Genomic DNA, 19,831 nt, shown 5'->3' with positions numbered 1-19,831 from the left:
CTGCGCCGAGCCAGATCGAGTGGCCACAACCTCCCGCCCGCCGCGTTGATCAGCTCTGTACGACGTGTCCGCCCGCCAGCGCGTGCCTCTCCAGATCGAGCAGCTCACCTGCCTTTCCACCTATGCGCCAGAACCTTCCCGTGTGTGTGCCATGTCCAGCCCGCCGCGTTGACGAGCTTAACACAGAGAATGCCTTCATGGGTTTGGGTATGGATTTGATATTGGTTCAACCCGAGCCGAACCCGACCCATTGCCATCCTTTCCAAGTAGTTCTCGGTTTGGTCTTTTTATTAACAAAAACTTAATAACTTTGCTCTTCTTTCCAACTCTCCTCACCTGTCCACACTCCTGACTTGAAGGATGAGTACTGGATGGTGAGAGAAGCATCTGCAAATTGCATAAAATACAGACACATGTATCATAGCCACTGGTCACTACTCTTTTCGCAATTGACACACAATTTGTTCCTAACAGTGTGTGCTCTCGTAATTATCACTATTTGACCGTCAGGCACTAACTGGCTAGTGGTCATAATGTCTAGTGCTTTTACAGTTTGCACACATAAGAACCCTATCAGATAGCCTGGTGGAATTTCCAAACTTAATGATTGTTGAATCGGAAGCTTCCGGGCTTCCTTCTTGTATCTCTAGGCAGCGGATGTGACTTATTTGGAGCACAGGTAAAGCAATCTGTTAGTCAAAGTCCAATTTAGTATGACGACTGAGCCATTTCATAAAACATTTCTCTGATGCAAATAATGTTGGCTTGTCATGTTAAACAACTATCATTTTCTCTGTCCATCACTTTCAATCACTCAAACGAGGCATTGCAAATACATTGAATCACTGTTTATAGAACATCCTGGAACTATGTGTATGATATGGGCATGTGGCTTCACAGTGAATTACTGAAAATAATATGGTACAGCCTCACGATCTTTTTATGCAAATAATATTCGTGACTAGTCGTGTTATTATGATGTGCATATTGAAGTCAGAGTTTGTGCTCATATTGCGCTGATAAATAGTTATCACACTGTTTGCATATGTTGTCATTTGCTCTGTAAATCTTTTCATATTATTTTATGCTGTATCTGTGAACAGGTCGACAACCTTAAGTCAAACCTACTTGAGAAGCTTGAAGATTGCCTTTTAAATTTGCAGACCGAGCCCACGCAGGTATATATCAGAAATATTAGAACAAATAAACAACTTGCATTTTATTTTGGGTGGAAATTCTGTAATCCACCTAGCTTGTGTTGCCTATGTTGTGATTTCGACATGCATTAAATCATCTAATATAGTACCCTACAGATCTAGTCTATTTGCAGCACTTTACTTCCGTTTTTGTTAACTCCTATATATATCATAATGCTATTTTGTATGTTCTTCGCAGGCTTCAGTTGGTGATATTTCAAAGACATTCCGTGCTTATCTCATAATATTTCCTGATTCAGAAAGTCGTCTCATTGAACTTGCACATGCTTTGTTCACAAAGTAAGCATCACATACTTTATGCAATTTTACAAGTGGACCATTTGCTGTTTTTAAATCATGAATGACTGCGTCCTGTCCATGGTACTTGCCATTATGGAACCAAGAATACTGACCAAGGCAATTACCATTGTAAAAAAATGAAGTCGTACACTAAATCCTGTGTGCTAAAACAAGTAATTTGCCTTTGAACAGTTGAACCTGAAGTAGTGTGTCATAACATATTATATCTCCAGTTCTCAATGCACTTTTAGCATGTGTTTTTTTGTGTGCTGATTGATGCGCAAAGCCTCTGTTTCTCTGAATGTTGCAGTGAATTTGTGTTCATTTTTCTTGGAAGATGTCTTCCTTTGCTACCAAATCCAACAATTGGCTTGAACATTCTACTTGAGTCACTTAACTTTATTTTTTGCTTAAGTATTCTCTAAGCTCACGCATTCAGAAACAAAATTGATATCTCAAAGTACTATGGCACATCGCCAAACTAAAATCATGCAACCGACAGAGCTTTGAAGGTTTTCTTTTACTACCAATTACAACACAGAAGGAAATGCAAGTGGAATATTTTCCTATCTCTTGGGCATCATGTTACCTGTACATATGTTTGATTAGTAGTGTGCTAATACATATTTTATGCGGCGGAACTTGGACACAAAAATTGCTTCAATCTGAGGCAGCCTCAGATGAACTGAAACTAGTCTTTCTATTAAGCTCCCCTTTTGGCTTTTGCTTCTTGTTTATTTTAAATATATACTATTAGAAGTTCAACCCATATGTTTTTGTCTTATTTCTATTTGTGCTATTTTGCATGAAGCCGTTATGAAACAGTCAGAGGGGCTCTGAAGGAAAGAATTCCATCAACAGATCTGCTGGCAATGCTACGTAAGAGCTTTATCTATGATACAGTGCTATCGTAAATGTGTTTCCATTATATCAAGAATAATAGTGTAAAGCTCTACATGTTCCTTTTTTTGACATGAAAATGCCGTGTTCCATTTAGATCTTTTAGTCATTAGTCATGATACGAACTTACAAAGGACATTTTGACAAATACCTTGGTGATTTGCCTTATGAATGATGATGCTAATTGCTAAGTAAGTTTTATCCAATCATTTTATAATGTTTTACTTTGTTTCCGTGTTATGCTGTACTATGTATAATGGAAGAACTATTATGCTGTTACTATAATGGAAGGATTGTTATGCTGTACTATGTATAATGGAGGAATGACTGCAAAGCAGTGGTCTTCAAATTCAGGATGAACTTTGGTTGAGTTTTGAAGAAACTAACTATTAAATTTGAATTGGTATCAACTCAGTTCAGTAGTGGATATTTAACTCCTACCTTGAGAAAATTCTTATCTTGAGAGTGTTGGCGGTGCTTTTACCATTAATAGCCATGCATGTTAAGTTTTTTTAACCTTCAATGTCCATGTATCTTAATACGATTTTACTGTGGGTTTTGAAAGACCATTGTATTTCTCTTGACTTAATCCTTCTATGATACGATGATCGCAGGAGGTTTATGGGAGGATGCAACTGCCATCGACGAAGTTATATCAGAGGCTGCACTGCCAGCTTTTTCATTGGAGGTTTAGTCTTCACCCTGCAACAGTCGCATTCATGTTTCAAATTATAATATGCTCCACCTTTTAAGACGCAAATGATATATTTTTCTCTGTTTTTATAAATCCGATACTAACAGATTTCATATTGTGTCACCCAGTTGATTTGTTTTGCCTAGAATCAAGTAGAAACTACATTCCAAATATGCATAATTTTCTCCATGCGTTAGCGTTATGTGATCCTTTCTGGTCGTTTCTTACTTTAGAATATTGGTTGAAACAATAGTGCCTTTTCCGCTTACCACAAAGCGATTAAAGTGTTGGAACGAGGGACACTGTTGGTGGAGGAAAGCATATTAGCTGCTAATTCCGTCCCATTTTTGAAGGCAAGACGGCATGGGAGTGCACCTTACAATTGATAGCCCTAATTATCCACATTTAGTTATGATGGACTGGAAAACAGAAGCTTGCCCAGTATACGCTGGTTTCCTTTCTCAGTTGTATTGTTGTCGGTAGTGTTGAGTACTATTTGAGCACTGGTTGCTAGGGGTGAACTTATGAGATATCTTATCTTGACAACCCATGTGAATTCACAAAAGAACCAATTTCTTTTTGTAAGATATAAGCTAAATTTCTCAAGTTTTTTTATTTAGATCTGCTAATTTCCTTTCCTCCCTCATATGTTCTTATTCAGGGATATAATGAATGTTATTCAATCCCCTTCTGTAGTTGCTTATTTGGGACATCCATGTCTAAAGAGCTGTGTATTTTTCTCGATGCTGATTTAATATGTAATAAGCAACAATTTCTTTGCTGTGTCAGACTACTCGAGACATTATTAAGCAACACATAGCAACTGCCTTTCTTCATCTTCAAACTGAAATATCAGGTTGCTCCCCTCCCACTCAGTTTGCTTTCATTTGCAGTTTTTGCACGGAACTGATTGTACCTCTCGATTATGGATTTCATTTGACAGTAACTTAATTTTTATTTATCTTGTAATAGTACAAGTATATTTGGAAATAAGAAAGTAAACTTACATCTATTGGGCATGGCTGAGCAGATGTACTGGTCACACATTCAACATCAAATGAGAAGTTAGAAGAGTCACAGCTGCAAACTGCCATGGAAAAAAGCAAAATTAAAGTATCCCAAGGGTGCATAGATCTCCTGCAGGTAAATATCTGGAAGCCCTAAAAATCATGTGACCATTCATTTCCATTGTTACTATGTTGAATAATGTAAAATAGTTCTGCCCAAGTACTGGATTGCTCATGCTTGTGTTAGAGAAACCTTATACAGTTGTAGTATATTTCAATGGTCTCATTTTGACTATGTTGCTTTTAGGAATTCCGTCATCTTATAGATGGGAATACAGAATTGCTAGTAAAGCTGAAAGATTTGATTATTGATTGGGTACAAGAAGGTTTTCAAGATTTCTTTCAGAAACTTGATGGGCATTTTCATCTGCTTTCTGGGAGAAGCACGGGTTTCTCTCAAGAGTCAAGTACTGTGGATTTTGTGCAAATTGACAAGGTTCCAACAGTGTTGGTACTCATGCTTGCGCAGCTTTGTGTTTTCATAGAACAGACAACGATTCCTAAAGTTACAGAGGTATATTTCTTCACTTGCTAACAGCCTTTCTTACATTTGAGAAACTGGACAGGTGAATGTGTGCTGAATGATTCTGAACTTTGTTATTTTCTAGGATCTGGCTGATTCTTTCTCTGGAGGGGGAGCACGTAGCTCTGAATATGGACCACCTTTTGTACCTGGGGAGATATGTCGTCTATATCGTTCATCTGGGGAGAAATTCTTACAACATGTAGGCACAGACATTTTCTGTACCTTTCTTTCCCTTCCATTCTATTAATTTGAATTCCTAGTTGATATTTTTTCTGTATGGTGGTATGCTCCCTGTGTGCCATACAGTGAAACTGTTCATATTGAAAAGAAAGAAGGTTTATATGACTTGGTCGGCTAGGGCTTTCTACTATTCTTCTGGATCATTACGGCATAGTAGCATGCACTATTATAACTGACAATCATGTAATGGGTGTACACAAATCTATTCTGAATTTTCCGAGAACTTTTTGACCTTTTTTTGCAGCTCTGAGAGTAATGTAACTGCATGCAGATTGTTGAGCATGCCAAGTTAGGTCCAAAAATAGCATCACGAGAATTAGGTGCTAAAGGAACTTAGAATAACCGTGTGTCATGAAAAGCTGTCAGTCATAATATTGTTATTGGTCTAGAATGTTGAACTAATAAACATCTTCAGTAATAATGACATACTCAATCCGTTCCATATTAAGTGTCGCTGATTTAATACAAGTTGTACTAAATCATGTGGTGAACTGTCGCTTTTGCCGAGAGATAGTTGGGAACATTTTTTTAATTCAAGTTTTCACTTTGGAAGTACATTTTCTTATCATCTGGCTGTAGCTGAATATTGTTTTTTCTGGAATCAGTACATAAATATAAAGACTCAGAAGATTTCCAAACTTCTTAATAAGCGATTTTCGACACCGGTCTGGCTAAAGGTTAGCTATCCTATCCAACATGAACTATTTTTCGTTCATTGATCATTCTGCTATTTCTAGTTTGCTCACGTTTGTGTTCTGTATATTCAACCAAAACAGCACAAGGAACCACGGGAAGTTAACATGTTTGTTGATCTACTTCTCCTAGAGGTTTGTTCAGTTTCTTATCCTATTATATACTCCCTCCGTCCCGAATTACTCGTCTTAGATTTGTCTAGATACGGATGTATCTAGACATGTTTTAGTGTTGGATGCATCCGTGTCTAAGATGAGTAATTTGGGACGGAGGTAATATTGAACAATAGGATACCATGCGACTCTACTTCATCTTAAAACTGATGCTTACATTTCACTCACTACTGCATATTACTGCCATCTGCTTTTCAAGAACATGAAGCTCATGCTGGAAGGGTTTCTCTTACTAATACAGTAATAAATGTTTCTTACCCTGCAGTTCAATGGCGTAGTATCTGAAGTCAAGCAGATCTTACCTGGTTTAATCCGGCGACATCGGCATTCTGATAGCACTGGCAGCACCACTTCCTCTAGAAGCAATCCGATGCGAGAAGACATGTTGAACCGATCAAACACAAACCGGAGTAGAAGTCAATTTCTAGAAAATCATCTAGCAAAATTATTCGAACAGAAAATGGAAATATTCACCAAACTTGAATACACACAGGTGGAGATCTGCTTCACTTTCCTCTCATATAACTTTTGAAACTGCCTGTTTCCCTTTTTGTTTTACAAAATGCGTAATACCCTTAGGATGTTTTTCATCCCTTGTTGATTAAAAGTCTTTCCCCTTGCTAGTATAAACATATTGAGTGGAAACCATCGATCTTTTAATCTATCCAGTATTTGGATTGGGGATACATAATGCAACTGTCAACCAGAGTTAGGGCAGAAGTTAGTGACTGCTCCTTCTAGTCACATGAGCTTGTCACAGTAGGAGTGTAATGGTCAGTTTCTAGCAATGGGCCAGCGGTTATCTTTTTGACTACCTAGAATGGTCACAAGAAAAAATGAGCACATAGTGCGGCATAAATTGATGGACAAATTTTCACTTTAGAACACAAAAATACATCAAGAATATTTCAAAAGAATATAATAATTGTTTTTTAGAAAGCCACCGCAGTCCAAATGCAGCACAAGTCAGAGTGTGTCTTCTGAAAGAGGTCATGCGTCTTACTGATTGAATTTACTGGGCTTGTTGCAGCAGTAATTTTATAGTTCAAATTTAGGATTAACTTGCTAGGTGATCATGTAGAATTTCCTTTTATTTACATCTACACCATATATCCATTCTGACAGTAATTTCTTGTGTGACAAATAAATTTCAGGAATCTGTAATTTCTACTGTCCTCAAGCTTTGCCTGAAAAGTTTGCAAGAATTTGTCCGGCTTCAGACCTTCAACAGAAGTGGATTTCAGCAGATTCAGTTGGATATGGAATTTCTGAAGAGCTCCCTCAAGGAGTTTATTGATGATGAAGCAGCCATAAGCTTTTTACTTAAAGAGGTTAGACATTACCTAACATTGAAATTTGAATAAAAAAGGGCAGCCCCAGTGCATGTAGCTCCCGCTTGCGCAGGGTCTGGGGAAGGGTCCGACCACTTTGGGTCTATTGTACGCAGCCTTTCCCTACATTTCTGCAAGAGGCTGTTTCCAGGACTTGAACCCGTGACCTCATGGTCACAAGGCAGCAGCTTTACCACTGCGCCAAGGCTCCCCTTCTAACATTGAAATTTGAATCACAACCCAAAAAGATTTAGTAGTTTTATTGAGTTTTCCCATACTATGCCTGCTTGTATCTAGGGGTCTTTACATAAACACTAAGCGCAAGCATTTGCATACATCACATGTCAATAAGAGTTGGGATCTTTTGTGTGAAAGGGAACTGTTGCATATTTAGTTTTCTCTTGAGAACCTGTCTCTGGAAGATGTTTGAACATTGTTTATTTCCCCCTCCTTTTCAGGTGAACAATGCTGCACACGAGAGATGTCTTGACCCGATACCTCTTGAGGCCCCAATATTAGATAAACTCATAAATGCAAAACTGGCAAAAATCAAAGAGCAAAGCGCGAATATGTAGTAGCTACCCACACATTGTACCTCTCAGCAGCATTCAGTTTTATTCAATTTAATACACAGTATTCAAGCTATGTGCATATAGTTGTGGGCTTGTGGCATGCCACCATCTGTAATATGTAAATCTGAGGTCAAAACACTCGAACTGAATCAACAATGCCTGAAATGTATACTTCTTGAGCTCTCAGTTTCCCATTCTGTCATTGTATTGTCATGAGTCTTGACTCCAGAGTTGAGGTAAATTGTGAGCAACCTAGGGCCGGAAGGCGGAAGAAGAACTGTGTTATGCATTTAATTGAGTGGACATTTAGGAGCTGTTGAATGCAGAAAAAAGATGCAATACTTTGAGGGCGCAGCTCGTGGAGAAATTATGAGGTAAATATTCCACAAATTGTATCCCATTCCAATATGCTATTGACTTGATAGTACACGTGGGAGCTTAATGACATACACTTTTTCTTTATTGGCAGCCTGATTGCTACGATTACGGAAGTCCATCCACTCGACTACCCTCTTCTTTTTGGAAAGAACTAGTATCTGGATTCAGACTGGAATTTTGCATGTCTTGATTGTGATTTTCGCTGCACGTTACCGTTGGTTGCTTAGACTTGTACCATTTGCGTTTCCCAACTATGGTGATCTGAAAGATATATTTCTTTACAGAGGGAGTATTTTAACAATCTTGGCCTGCAATATGTACATGTACCCAGGAAGATGATACAGCCAGAGTAATTTTTGGTTTTGAGATGCAGTAATGTGGGGAAGTATAAGCGTAAACAAGGCATCAACATTCGGTACCACCTGCAAAGAAATGTCTTGGAAAGAGAGATGATTGGACTGATTCTGCTCAACTTATTTTGGTCATCGGCTCTTAATAACACATAGTTGCTTCGCTTGCAAACTGCCCACTTACAAGAAATCATCATTCCAGGTCAATGTAACGAGTTTTGATCAAAGAACACAGCAAATCGCAATAATATGTTCTCCTTTCTCAATAGTATCTCACGTGCAAGAAAATAAATGAATAACAACTAATATTGTGTATATACTATATGTCTACTAAATGATGGCGCTTAGGTAAACTTCTATCTCAATTGCATATATCAGTAATTCTCATTGTTCTCAGGAAAAAGTAGAGAGCAACAATCTGCCATGTGCCAAGAAATACAAACGAGACACAGCCAATTACTGATTTCACGACGCTTGAACAAACACACAAGCCAACCAGTGTAGCTTTCATAACTAGCTAGAGGCCCTAACTCTGCCTACCCGCGCACACAAAATGTACAGGAAGAGGTTAACAATAACAACAGTGGGGAGGAGGCACTCCAGGACTAAACACTTGGCATCGAGGTGCAGACAACGACGTATGCGAGGTACTGGAGGGCGTCTTGTAACTTGCTGACGGCACTCGTCTGGTCGGATTTCAGATGGCTGGATATATCCTTGGCTTTCTCCTGCACCGACTGATGCGGGACATCGCCCTGCTTGTCTGCCAGAGCATTCTGTATCGCTGCTGCATAAGCTTCCGCAACATCTGAGATGCCTATGGATTTTAAAAGAACAAAATTAAGTTTTTGCGTCCAACATTCAAGTGCACGAGGGGAAATAGATTGTTTTCGTGGTACCTGTAGCAAAACTTGTGGCGACCTTCTCGATATCCACAGCGATGGATTGTGCCCTCCATCTGATGATTTCTGCCTTCGAGATGAGATCTTCAGGCCAATCGATTTTCACATCACTTTCATCTTCGTCGTTTGATTTGTTGGCAGCAGAGATAACTGATTTCCCAAGCACCAGAAGCTGAGAAACTGCAAGGCAGCACATCTCTGACAATCTCTGCAGGACGAAGTGTATCACAGACATATTACAGTTTTAGGAGAAACAACATTATATAACGTGGACGTACATGAACGCCCTCCGAGTGAATGGTCTCTAGCCTATCTGTAGTTCGTTTGATGATATCACTCGGAGAAAGTCCACCCAAGCCAGTTGCGAACCTGCAAAGCCGATTAGTGAAACCATGTAAGATGTTTAAAGAAATGAGTGCCAAAATATGAAGCTCGAATGCTCTAAGAAACTCCACAGGAGTAAAACTGGGACGAGCTTATTGATGAACTGAAAATGTGGGGTAATTTCACTTAGTCTTGTCAGTTACTAGACATTTTAAGCAGTCCCTAGTAGTTTTATATCACTGTCAGGTCACCCAAAATGCGAGTTTCTGCAGTGGATAATGGATGATGTGCAATAGTGTTCATTGCCTTTTTAAAGTTTCTGTAACACATGCTAACATGGGTTTTTCTGCATGAACAATATCCCATTAATTGCATCATAACCTGACAAAACCAGACAACAATATTAACATACTAATTTTGAATTTACAGGGTGAATGAGTTATGCCTACCCCGCAGCCATTTTAGCAGCCTTGCTCACACTCGAGTCACATAACTTCTTCATTTCTGCATCACCATCAGTATCAGCTGCTTCAATCTTCTTCCCTTTGTCAGAGTCTGGTCCATCTTCCTCAATCTTGGTACTAAGAGTAAATAGCTGCTGTATTTCTTTGATCTTTCCATCATAGTACGTTTTCTGCTCAGCAACAAGTTTTGTTTTCTTCCTATTAAATAGCAGCGCATAGTGGCTTGACAGTGCTTCCAGTTCCTAGTATAGAAAAGACCACAAATTAAGAAGGGCAGACAGCCAGAGACTGATAATCCAGCACATGAAGAAAATGTGAAAACAGAAGCCGCACCTCCAACTGATCAGGTCCTCCATAAATGTAGAAACATCTGTCGAATGATACTTCTTCAGACTGTTCCTCTTCTGTTTGCTCGTCACCTTCGCCAGTACCACCCTTTTCAATTTCCATACCAGTCTCTTCAATGATCAACTCCATCGTCTCTTTTCCAACACGCTCAAGCATTTCCATTCCTTTGGCTGTAAATGACTTCCCTGTCTGTGGTAATCAAGGTTTTAATATAAAGATACTTTTACAAATGGGTAGAACAGTAGAAGAAAAAATATCAGTACTAAATTCTAGGTTTACCTCTAAAATGGTTGGTGCTATTTCAGATGCTTTGGCAGGTAGTTCTCCTTGTTGAATGGTTTCAGCAAGGCTTGAAGCAGAAGTTTCCAATCTAAGAAAGCAACCCATATTATAGATAGAAGGATAGGTACAAACACATTAAATTGAAGAGTTCCTTTTTCAAGCAAAGGAGTCTTTTTTTTTGCAGGTTTGTTGGCACTCAAAACATTATTAAACTACTAACACAAAAGTGAACATGACATGTTGACACTGCAAAATGATTCATTAACAGAATTATCATTTATAAAGAACAATAAAGCAACGTTTTGATGAAAGTGTTGCTTTTAGAATCCCATCTATGCTAAAATAGGAAAGCTAGTTAATGGCGTGTCATTCATATTGACAATAAGCCCAATACAAGGATTAACCTGTCAACGGGCAAGAAATCCATGTACTCATTCTTGAACCAACAAAGCGAAATGAATAGATCAGCTTTCTCTCATTTTAAATTTTAATTCGGGAAACTTGTAACCATAATCAGCATTCTGAGTGGACAGCTAATCATTCATATCATCGGAGGATTTGATCATAGGTGCTTCCACTGTTCCATGTACTGTAGGTTCAGCAATTCAGTATACACATGCAATATACTAAAACCAAACACTAAGCAACTCAGGGAATCAAAGAAGAAAGAGAAAATGTAAATCAAAAGGGGGCTATACTTCTGAACAATTAGCGAGCCACTCCTCCACGCACTTCCAAGCGCCTGCCACGTTCCGGTCGTGATGCTCTCCACCGAGGTATCAAACACCTTGAGCCCCTGCAGAACCCCAAGACACAGATTACAAACACCATTTCACCAATCCATCGACCACATTCACTGGCATTGCCGAAAACAGCGGGAGGGGGCGGCGAGGCAGGTGCTAGCCTGGCCCAGGAGCGAGTCCTCGCTGGCGTCCTCCAGCTTATCCAGCGCCGCCTTGCGGCGCTCGTCCCCCTCCTCCCCCTCCGGCTCGTTATTCCCCTTGTCTCCCCCCTCTCCGGGCCCCGCCTCCTGCTCCGGCGGCTGCTGGATGTCGGCGATGGCGCTCTTGGCGACCTCCACCGCCTGCGCAGACGCACCGCATCACATCATCAGAACCCTAACCGTCCCGCCGACAAACAAACAAAAAAAAAAGTGCAAACACGCGGAAAGGGGGCCGGAGAGAGCTCGCACGCCGCGGGAGATCTCGGAGAACACGGAGAGGCCCCAGCCTCCCCACCCTCCTCCGGCCTGCTCGTCTTGCTGGGTCTTCCCGGCCTCCGCGGCCGTCGCCGCCGGCGCCGGCGATTCGTCGGACATGGCGCTTGCCGTGGGGGTTACTGCTGCTCTCGCCTCGCCGGATCTACCACTGCAATGCAACCACCGGTGGGAAGTGGTGGGTTAGGGTTTTTTTTTTCTTTGAGGGGCGCGTGCGGGCCGTGCACGTGGGGTTGCGGAGCGTGCCCGACGCGTCACGGCCCACGGGCTAACACCGGGCCAGGCCCACGAGGGCACGAGCCGCTCCAAAATCCTCGAGAAACCCCAGGCCCGGCCCGGCCAAGCAGTCTGGTCGCTCTGCCGGAGAGGAGAGAGAGAGCGGAGGGGGGAGGGAGAGTTCCTTCCAGCGATGGAAGAAGCGGCGGAGGAGCGAGCGGCCGCGCCGGTCGCCGCCGAGTTCGAGGATGCGGCGGAGAACGGGACGGAGGGGGAGGAGGGAGGCTCTGCTCCCGCGGCAGAGGAGGACGCTGCTGCTGCGGCGGCAGCGTACTCGTGGCCTGAGCTCCGCTTCGATCTCCCGCCGCGCCGCCGGTACCACTTCGCCGACCAGTTCCGCTCCCCTTGCTCCTCCTCCTCCGCCGGTAACTTCCTCAAGGGCGTCAAGTGGTCGCCCGACGGCTCCTCCTTCCTCACCAGCTCCGACGACAACTCCCTCCGCATGTTCTACCTGTACGCGCGCGCGCCTCTCCTTGTTCCTTCCCGTACCTTCTTATGCCCTCGACTAACGCTCCTTGTTCCTTTCTCGGCCAGGCCGGAGGACGCGTACAGTGCTGCGGCGGAGCACACCGCAGAGGCCGCCGTCGGAGGCCAAGGTGCGCTGCGTCGCCTGTTTTATAGCCCTTGTTTGCTGAATGGCTGCCGTTGTTCAGTTATTTCTCGTGTGTTTGACTTTTGATGAATTTTAACTGCAGACTCCTATGGCGCAAGCCTCCAGGTGAACGAGGGCGAGCCCGTGTACGACTTCTGCTGGTACCCCTACATGTCCGTGTCTGGTGAGTGGATTGCTTCCTTTGTCATGTCACGGCGGGTTGCATTGCAAGCTGTACAGCTTTGGTGAATGCAAATATGTCGTGTTGTTTTGCAGATCCAGCCACCTGTGTGTTTGCTAGCACCAGTCGCGATCATCCGATACACCTCTGGGACGCCACCACCGGCGAGGTAGAGTTGGCTGCTTACGCTTTGTTGCATTTGGTGTATGGATAATGAAAGGTCCATTTCTGATGGTTCATTGGGGTAACTGCAGCTTCGGTGCACTTACAGAGCATACGACGCCATGGATGAGATAACGGCTGCACTTTCGATATCGTTTAATTCTACAGGATCCAAGTATGTGCACTGGACTCTACCATGTGATCTGCATTTGTGTTACAAATAGAAAAATGCTGAAATTGTGATGGCCATGCAAGTTTGCAACCACACTGAAGCACAATCTTTTTTTACTGCTTAACTCAACATGGATATGGTGGTATGTAGGCTTTTTGCTGGATACAACAAAGCAATCAGAGTGTTTGATGTTCATCGGCCTGGTAGAGATTTTGAGCAATACTCTTTGCTTAAAGGGGGTGAAGGGCCAACTGGTAAGTGGAAGTTCCACTGGTTTACTTCGTAGTTATACTATGCTTCAAGACAGCATATGATTTCAGTTGGGGTTTGAAACAGAGAAATGCGCTAATGTTGATTTAATCTGCATGCAACTTTGGTTGTCTCTTTAAGGATTCACCAAGAAAGAAAGAAATTACTTTCCATAACATGAATTAAATGTTAATATTCATGACTCGTTAAGTTTACCGATGACTTTTTGTATGATGAAACTGTGAGTAACAATGTCAGTTTATTACCACAATACTGATGAATGCAATCTTGAGATAGTATTCATTTTCATTATTATTTTTGCATAATCAAACTCCGAAGTAACTTTGTGCCAGGACCTTGTTTTTCCTCTTATATTGTTTTTCTACAGAACTTTGCATTAGAACTTTGGAAGGACTTTCACTATTAAAAATCAGGCTATAAATTGTGACTAGGACCAGTAGTTTGAACATAAATACATTTTTCATGGAGACTGAAAGATTCTGCACGGTTGCTTATTGTAGATATCTTTTGACGGGTTTTTATCAGTTCAAGTTTTAGCTAATATTGATGAATATGCTTTATTATCATGTTCCCATGACTTAAAACAGTCGTGAATGCTTTTGACCTCCTTGTTTCCAACAGGTATAATATCTTCAATCTCGTTCTCTCCTCAAAATGGGATGCTCGCAGTTGGCTCGTATAGCCAGACAACAGCTGTTTATGCGGAGGGTAACATGGAGCCATTATATGTTCTACATGGCCAGCTTGGGGGTGTTACACAGGTTTGTGAAGCAACACTACTTGCTTAGCTTTTGCTGTATGGATAGCAGATAACAGTGATGCAAATCTCAGGTGCTTTTTTCGAAAGATGGAAATTATTTATATACTGGAGGGCGGAAGGTAACTAAAACTCCTCGTATTTTCAATAATTGATCTCAAGGTTCTTCATCACATATATTTTGGGACGATACAAACAACTGACGTGGCCATGATTTTTTGTTAGGATCCATACATATTATGTTGGGATATTCGGAACACCGTGGACATTGTTTACAAGTAAGTATTTAAACACATTCTAGATTACTCCCAAAATTCAACATATTGCTTAGAATAAGTACAATTCGTTTGTTGGATTTGGGAAGTGGAATTGATAGGTTAATCTGTCTTATTTTATAGGAATCATATTCTTCTGACTTTTGTCAAACTCTTCCCATTTTTTTTCTGTGTGGAATCCCTTCATTAGGTTGTACAGATCGTGTGATACTACCAATCAAAGAGTACAATTTGATATTGAGCCCTGTGGCAAGCATCTTGCCACTGGTGGGCAGGTTTGCTTCTCATGTTTTCCGTTCATTCTTGTTCTTATTCCAAACCATTGAACCTTTGAAACATGATTTTTGTGTTTCGACAGGACGGCATGGTCCATATTTACGACCTTCAAGGTGGCCAATGGGTGACAGGCTTCCAAGCAGCTGCTGGTATGTGTTTCTAAATTTTTGTCTATAGAGAAGTTTACATAACATATATGCAATTCTTTTATGGTACAGCCCATGTGATCTCTTTATCTCCTTGATCTTAGATACTGTCAACGGTTTCTCCTTCCATCCATACCTTCCTCTTGCTACAACATCGTCTGGGCACAGAAGATTTGGTATGGAAGATGAATTTGAAGAGGAATCGAGTTTGGCAGGTGTGTGTCAATGTTCTAGACTTCAAGCATTTGTAATGCGTTTATGTTGCTTGAATGGCAGGTTCTCACACTTTATTATTTATTTTGCACATTTAGGTGATGAGAACTGCTGCTCTGTCTGGAAGTTTTCTTGCTCACAAGAATCTTGAAACATCAAACCCTGAGCTGTGGAGGGACAGTTGAACATTTTGGACAGCAGATGCTGGAAGTACATGGTGTAATGCGATCAGGCTATAGCTGTGGGTGGGCAAGAACTGGATGCAGACCGCTAAAACGCACACTGTACCAATGAGTTATTAGAGAGTTCACCGGCTTATCCTGTTCCAGGCAGACAACTTGCTGTGCTGGGTAACAAGCTGGTAAACCATGATAGTACGATTGTTTTTTGGGGAATATGAGCTGATTTTTTTTATCATGGCATGTATCGATGGGATTTGCGTGTATAAACACCTTGTATGCTGGTCGATTAGGCCCCCATTCAATTCAAAGTCTTATTTACTGATGTCTTGTCATTTGCAAGTTTTCGATGGGGGCTTTGTTCGCTCTAACTTTCCATATGTCCATGGCCACCTATGATCTTGTGTACATCTTGAATTTGCTTTTTAATTCAAGTTCCATGGTTGCAATACTTGTACCTTGTGTTTACTAGAACACCCATGACTCGAGCATAACTGCAACACATTTGCTTGTCTTTTTTGGCCCTGTTTGGTTCGGCTGTGGATTTCTAAAAGCAGCTGTGAAAAATCTGCTGTGAAAAAACAGTTGTGGAAAATCTGATGTGAAAAGGATGTAGGTCATTTGGCAAACCAGCTGATACAGCCTTTTCAGATTTTGGCCCGCAACGGAATCAGATTTTGAAAAGCATGTCCTGGGCTACTTCCGCTTTTGATTCAGATTTTGGCAGCGGATTTCTGGAATCGGATTCTGTTAGGTTCGCCCTTTGGTTCAGATTCTGCTGCGCGGCAGCGGAATCCGTCGATAAAATCTGAATCAAACAGGGCCTTTAAAGGTCACTTTTGGAAGTTCTTGATCAACACCCAGCCTTCATGTTCTCAACCCCAACTCTCTGCATAACTTGTAGAGCAAAAATAACATTAACATTTTGCTAAAATGGCACACCTTCAAACATCACATTTCAGGCTTCGTCGAGTGCAATTCTAGGAATGAATATTTCAAAATTATCAGGCAACTAAAAATTAGCAAAATCGTATTTTAAATAGCTGGACAGTGAAGTAGAAAGCTTCCTAAAGGTAGAGTCAATCGTTGAATTGTGGACATCTTGATGCCAATCCATAGTCAATAAAACAATGCAGAAAATCAAATAGTATTGTATAAGCTAACTCCATATAGAAGTTATCTGCAAAAGGTAACCTTCATGTAAAATTTATCATTCAATGCGATGGCAATGTAACATCGACTTTTGACCTTTGAGATTTCAGTCTTCTTTGTTCTTGTTTAGCGGTTCTACTCTTCTTTTTCCGAAAAAATGAAGGTCTGGCCTCCTAGGCTCCTAGCATCCCCATCTTCGGATGCACACGTCCATGCCTTAATTGCTCCGAAAAATGAAGACATAATTAATAGGTTGGAAAAACACACGACCAACATATGATCTCATGACAACCGACATCTCGAAATGCTACCACAAACCTATTAGTGGAAAAAACCTACCGACGGAATTCCGAAGCCTAACAAAGGTAGCACTAAAGGACAACAACTTAAAGTTGTAATCATGTTTGTACGCCGATGTAAACAGCGGTTGGTGTTCCACTAGCTAGACATTTCACCTAGCCTTCACTATCTTGCTTAAATCACAACAAAAATGATCATCAATAGAGATTTGACATGAATATCAATAGAAACCAATAGCTAGACAATAAACAATTTGACATATATCTTTGCTGGATCTCTCAATTCTGATAGCAATTAAAAAAGAATTTGTTCATCTAGTTGGTCAGATAAAACCAAATCTTAAACTCAAAAGAGAATCAATGCAATTTCTGAAATGTAGTGCAGTATTGGTGATAGTGCAAAATGGTCTTCAGACCAAACATAACCGATGCATGTAACGCTCCATAAAAGGGATGGTTTGTTGATTATAAGGTAAAACCTTATAATCAATGTATGATGTGATTTGTTTTCCTTGAGAAAGCATGTACTGGCCTGCTGTGAAAAATACTCCAACATGTGAGTAGCAGATACTTCCTCCTACGCAGTTCACTAAATTGGCATCAGAATTTAATTTTATGGTTACAACCAATCAGAAGAGATGGTTTCACAATTAAAAGAACCTGAACTATTTCTAGTTCCACAGCATTAGCAGCTGATTGACAATAAGTTTGTTAGATATCCCTAGGAAAACCCCTTCTGCTAGAATTGAACCCTTGGCAAGATAACAATTCATCAGAACACCTAGAGTTTTTTTTTTTGCAGAAAAGAACACCTAGAGTCTATTGCGCAGCAGTAAGAAATCGGGAGCGGAGTGAGCAAGGCGAGAAGATTTAAAATTTGTGCAGACAAAAGGTAACATTTGTCATGTGGGGCGCTGCGTACAGGCGCGGGTCATGCGCCCAGGAGCAGCAGCCGACGGCCACAGCTGGCCAGGCATGATCGGGGCAAGAAGTCCTGATCCTACGTTGGTTCCTAGAGTCCAGGAGTAGTTAGTTTCCTAGTTTGTTAGAAGCCCATAAGGCCTTTATATATCCTGTAATCTGCACCCTTTGACGCAAGCAATAAATCATTATCTCCTACCTCTCCCTCTGCTTCTAATCTCATCTCCCGCACCATTGAGCAGTTAGGCAAAAACCCTAGCGCTCCTATCTACCGAGACTACGAGACGTAGTCGAGGTCCTGCTGTCTTGGGCACCGAGGTCCTTGACAACTTGGTATCAGGTTCCAGGCGATCCTCTTCCTCGTCCACGCTCCATCTGCAGCCCGCCGCCACCCCTGCGCCCGCGCCAAGCACACCTCCATCGCCACCATCCGCCGCCGCCTCGGTCACTTCCGGCATGGCAGAACCAACCACCGCTGATCTGGCCAAGATGATTGAGGCCTTGACTGCAACGGTGGCGTCCCTGCAGACGTCCGTCGCCGCACTCCAGAAGGACAAGTCTGCCTCCTCGTCGAGCGCTGACGGCGCCCACAATGGGCAGCACCACAATGATCGACCGCCCTGGTTTCAGAAGATGGACTTCCCCAAGTTCGACGGCAAGTCAGGTCCTCTCACATTCATCAACAGATGCGAGTCCTTCTTCCATCAACAACGGATCGCCGAGGAGGAGAAAGTGTGGATGGCGTCATACAATCTCAAGGGTACTGCCCAACTATGGTATATGCAGGTTCAGCGCGACGAGGGCACGCCTCCATGGCGCCGCTTCACCGAGCTGCTTAATCTCCGCTTCGGGCCACCTCTGCGCGCTAACCCGCTGGGCGAACTAATGGCGTGCAAGCGCACAACGTCCGTCGTCGACTTCCAGGAGCGGTTTGAGGCGCTCCTCCCCCGGGCAGGCATCTTATCAGAGACACAGAAGGTTCAGATCTTCACTGCGGGACTCCAGCCACCCCTTAGCCTCGACGTGGAAATCCACAACCCACAGTCCCTCGCCGTCGCCATGAGCCTCGCCCGCAAATTGGAGCTGCGCGACCAGTGCGCGCTCGCCTCCGCGCCACCAGTGCATTTTCAGCAGAAGGGCATCCTGCCGGCGCCCGTACCACGCCTCGCGCCCCCCGCACCGGCTCCACCAGCCGCACCCCAGCAGCCCCCCAGTCTGCCGGACGGGCGCCAAATCAAACGCCTGTCACAGGCAGAGATGGAGGAATGTCGTCGCCTGGGCCTATGCTTCAATTGTAATGAGAAGTTTGGCAGGGGCCACAACCGCGTGTGCCAGCGCATCTTTCTCCTCGACCTGGCGCCGGACGACGATGACGACACGGCCTCCGCCACCACTGATGCCTCGCCGGCCGACCCTCGGATCTCGCTCCACGTGATCTCCGGCGTGCGCACGAGCAAGACCATGCAGATGCATATCACCCTCGGGGGTGTCTCCCTCCTCACCCTGATCGACTCAGGCTCCAGCCACAACTTCATCGCCGAGGAGGCGGCCGCTCGGGCTACACTGCCATCCCCCACCACCGAGAAGATGCGTGTCACGGTGGCCAACGGCGAGTGCGTTCCGTGCCAGGGTGCATACCGCGCCGTGTCCTTCCGCATCGACCAAGAGGCGTTCTCGGAGGATTTCCTCGCCTTGCCGCTCGCGGGCTACGACGTCGTCCTGGGCACGCAGTGGCTGGCGACGCTTGGACCGATCCTGTGGGATTTCCGCGCCCTCTCCATGACGTTCTGGCGGAGGGGCCATCGGGCCTGCTGGCGCGGCATTGCAGGACCGGACGGGCCAGCCGAGCATATCACGGCGGGTACGCGGCAGCAGCTGTGGTCGCTCTCCGACGGCCTCGTCACTTTTAACGGCCGCCTCTACATTCCGCCGTCGTCCCCGCTACTCCAGGAGCTCCTCACCGCAGTGCACGACGACGGGCACGAAGGCGTCCTGCGCACCCTG

At 43.2% G+C, this 19,831-nt stretch overlaps 3 protein-coding genes across 5 annotated transcripts in view; 2 read left to right on the top strand and 1 right to left on the bottom strand.

The window, feature by feature from the left end:
- Positions 1-8,355, top strand: part of LOC119286727 (vacuolar protein sorting-associated protein 51 homolog) — a 13,358-nt gene extending 5,003 nt beyond the window's left edge. Inside the window, exons 8-21 of the mRNA XM_037566171.1 lie at positions 1,104-1,178; positions 1,396-1,496; positions 2,308-2,375; positions 3,011-3,084; positions 3,880-3,946; positions 4,121-4,233; positions 4,405-4,671; positions 4,766-4,882; positions 5,529-5,600; positions 5,700-5,750; positions 6,055-6,282; positions 6,944-7,120; positions 7,579-8,066; positions 8,162-8,355. Of these exons, the coding sequence (XP_037422068.1) occupies positions 1,104-1,178; positions 1,396-1,496; positions 2,308-2,375; positions 3,011-3,084; positions 3,880-3,946; positions 4,121-4,233; positions 4,405-4,671; positions 4,766-4,882; positions 5,529-5,600; positions 5,700-5,750; positions 6,055-6,282; positions 6,944-7,120; positions 7,579-7,695 (1,527 nt within the window). The 3' untranslated portion in view covers positions 7,696-8,066; positions 8,162-8,355. The remainder of the gene's footprint in view (positions 1-1,103; positions 1,179-1,395; positions 1,497-2,307; positions 2,376-3,010; positions 3,085-3,879; positions 3,947-4,120; positions 4,234-4,404; positions 4,672-4,765; positions 4,883-5,528; positions 5,601-5,699; positions 5,751-6,054; positions 6,283-6,943; positions 7,121-7,578; positions 8,067-8,161) is intronic.
- Positions 8,356-8,764: 409 nt separating this feature from the next.
- Positions 8,765-12,119, bottom strand: LOC119286725. The gene is made up of 9 exons (XM_037566167.1): positions 11,933-12,119; positions 11,645-11,824; positions 11,439-11,536; positions 10,738-10,828; positions 10,444-10,647; positions 10,096-10,352; positions 9,601-9,691; positions 9,320-9,530; positions 8,765-9,237 (listed from the first exon to the last, which is right to left on the bottom strand). Exons 1-9 carry the CDS (start codon positions 12,056-12,058, stop codon positions 9,026-9,028), a joined length of 1,470 nt encoding a protein of 489 aa, XP_037422064.1. The 5' UTR covers positions 12,059-12,119; the 3' UTR covers positions 8,765-9,025.
- A 185-nt stretch (positions 12,120-12,304) lies between these two features.
- Positions 12,305-15,780, top strand: LOC119286726 (telomerase Cajal body protein 1-like). Of its 3 annotated transcripts, none has more exons than XM_037566170.1 (13): positions 12,305-12,685; positions 12,767-12,828; positions 12,928-13,008; positions 13,101-13,174; positions 13,260-13,342; positions 13,490-13,593; positions 14,231-14,370; positions 14,441-14,488; positions 14,592-14,644; positions 14,832-14,916; positions 15,000-15,066; positions 15,168-15,278; positions 15,375-15,780. In XM_037566170.1, the coding sequence occupies exons 1-13, from the start codon at positions 12,366-12,368 to the stop codon at positions 15,425-15,427; spliced, it is 1,281 nt and encodes a 426-aa protein (XP_037422067.1). In that variant the 5' UTR covers positions 12,305-12,365; the 3' UTR covers positions 15,428-15,780. The 3 variants fall into 3 exon arrangements, with proteins under 3 accessions (XP_037422067.1, XP_037422066.1, XP_037422065.1); XM_037566169.1 differs by having other exon boundaries at positions 12,922-13,008; XM_037566168.1 differs by having other exon boundaries at positions 12,305-12,828.
- The last annotated feature ends 4,051 nt before the right edge of the window (positions 15,781-19,831 follow it).

Source organism: Triticum dicoccoides, chromosome 4A (genome assembly GCF_002162155.2).
Source record: "Triticum dicoccoides isolate Atlit2015 ecotype Zavitan chromosome 4A, WEW_v2.0, whole genome shotgun sequence".
NCBI classification, from domain to species: Eukaryota; Viridiplantae; Streptophyta; class Magnoliopsida; order Poales; family Poaceae; genus Triticum; species Triticum dicoccoides.
The sequence above is the reverse complement of the archived record's forward strand: the minus strand, read 5'-3'. Positions and strand labels throughout refer to the sequence as shown.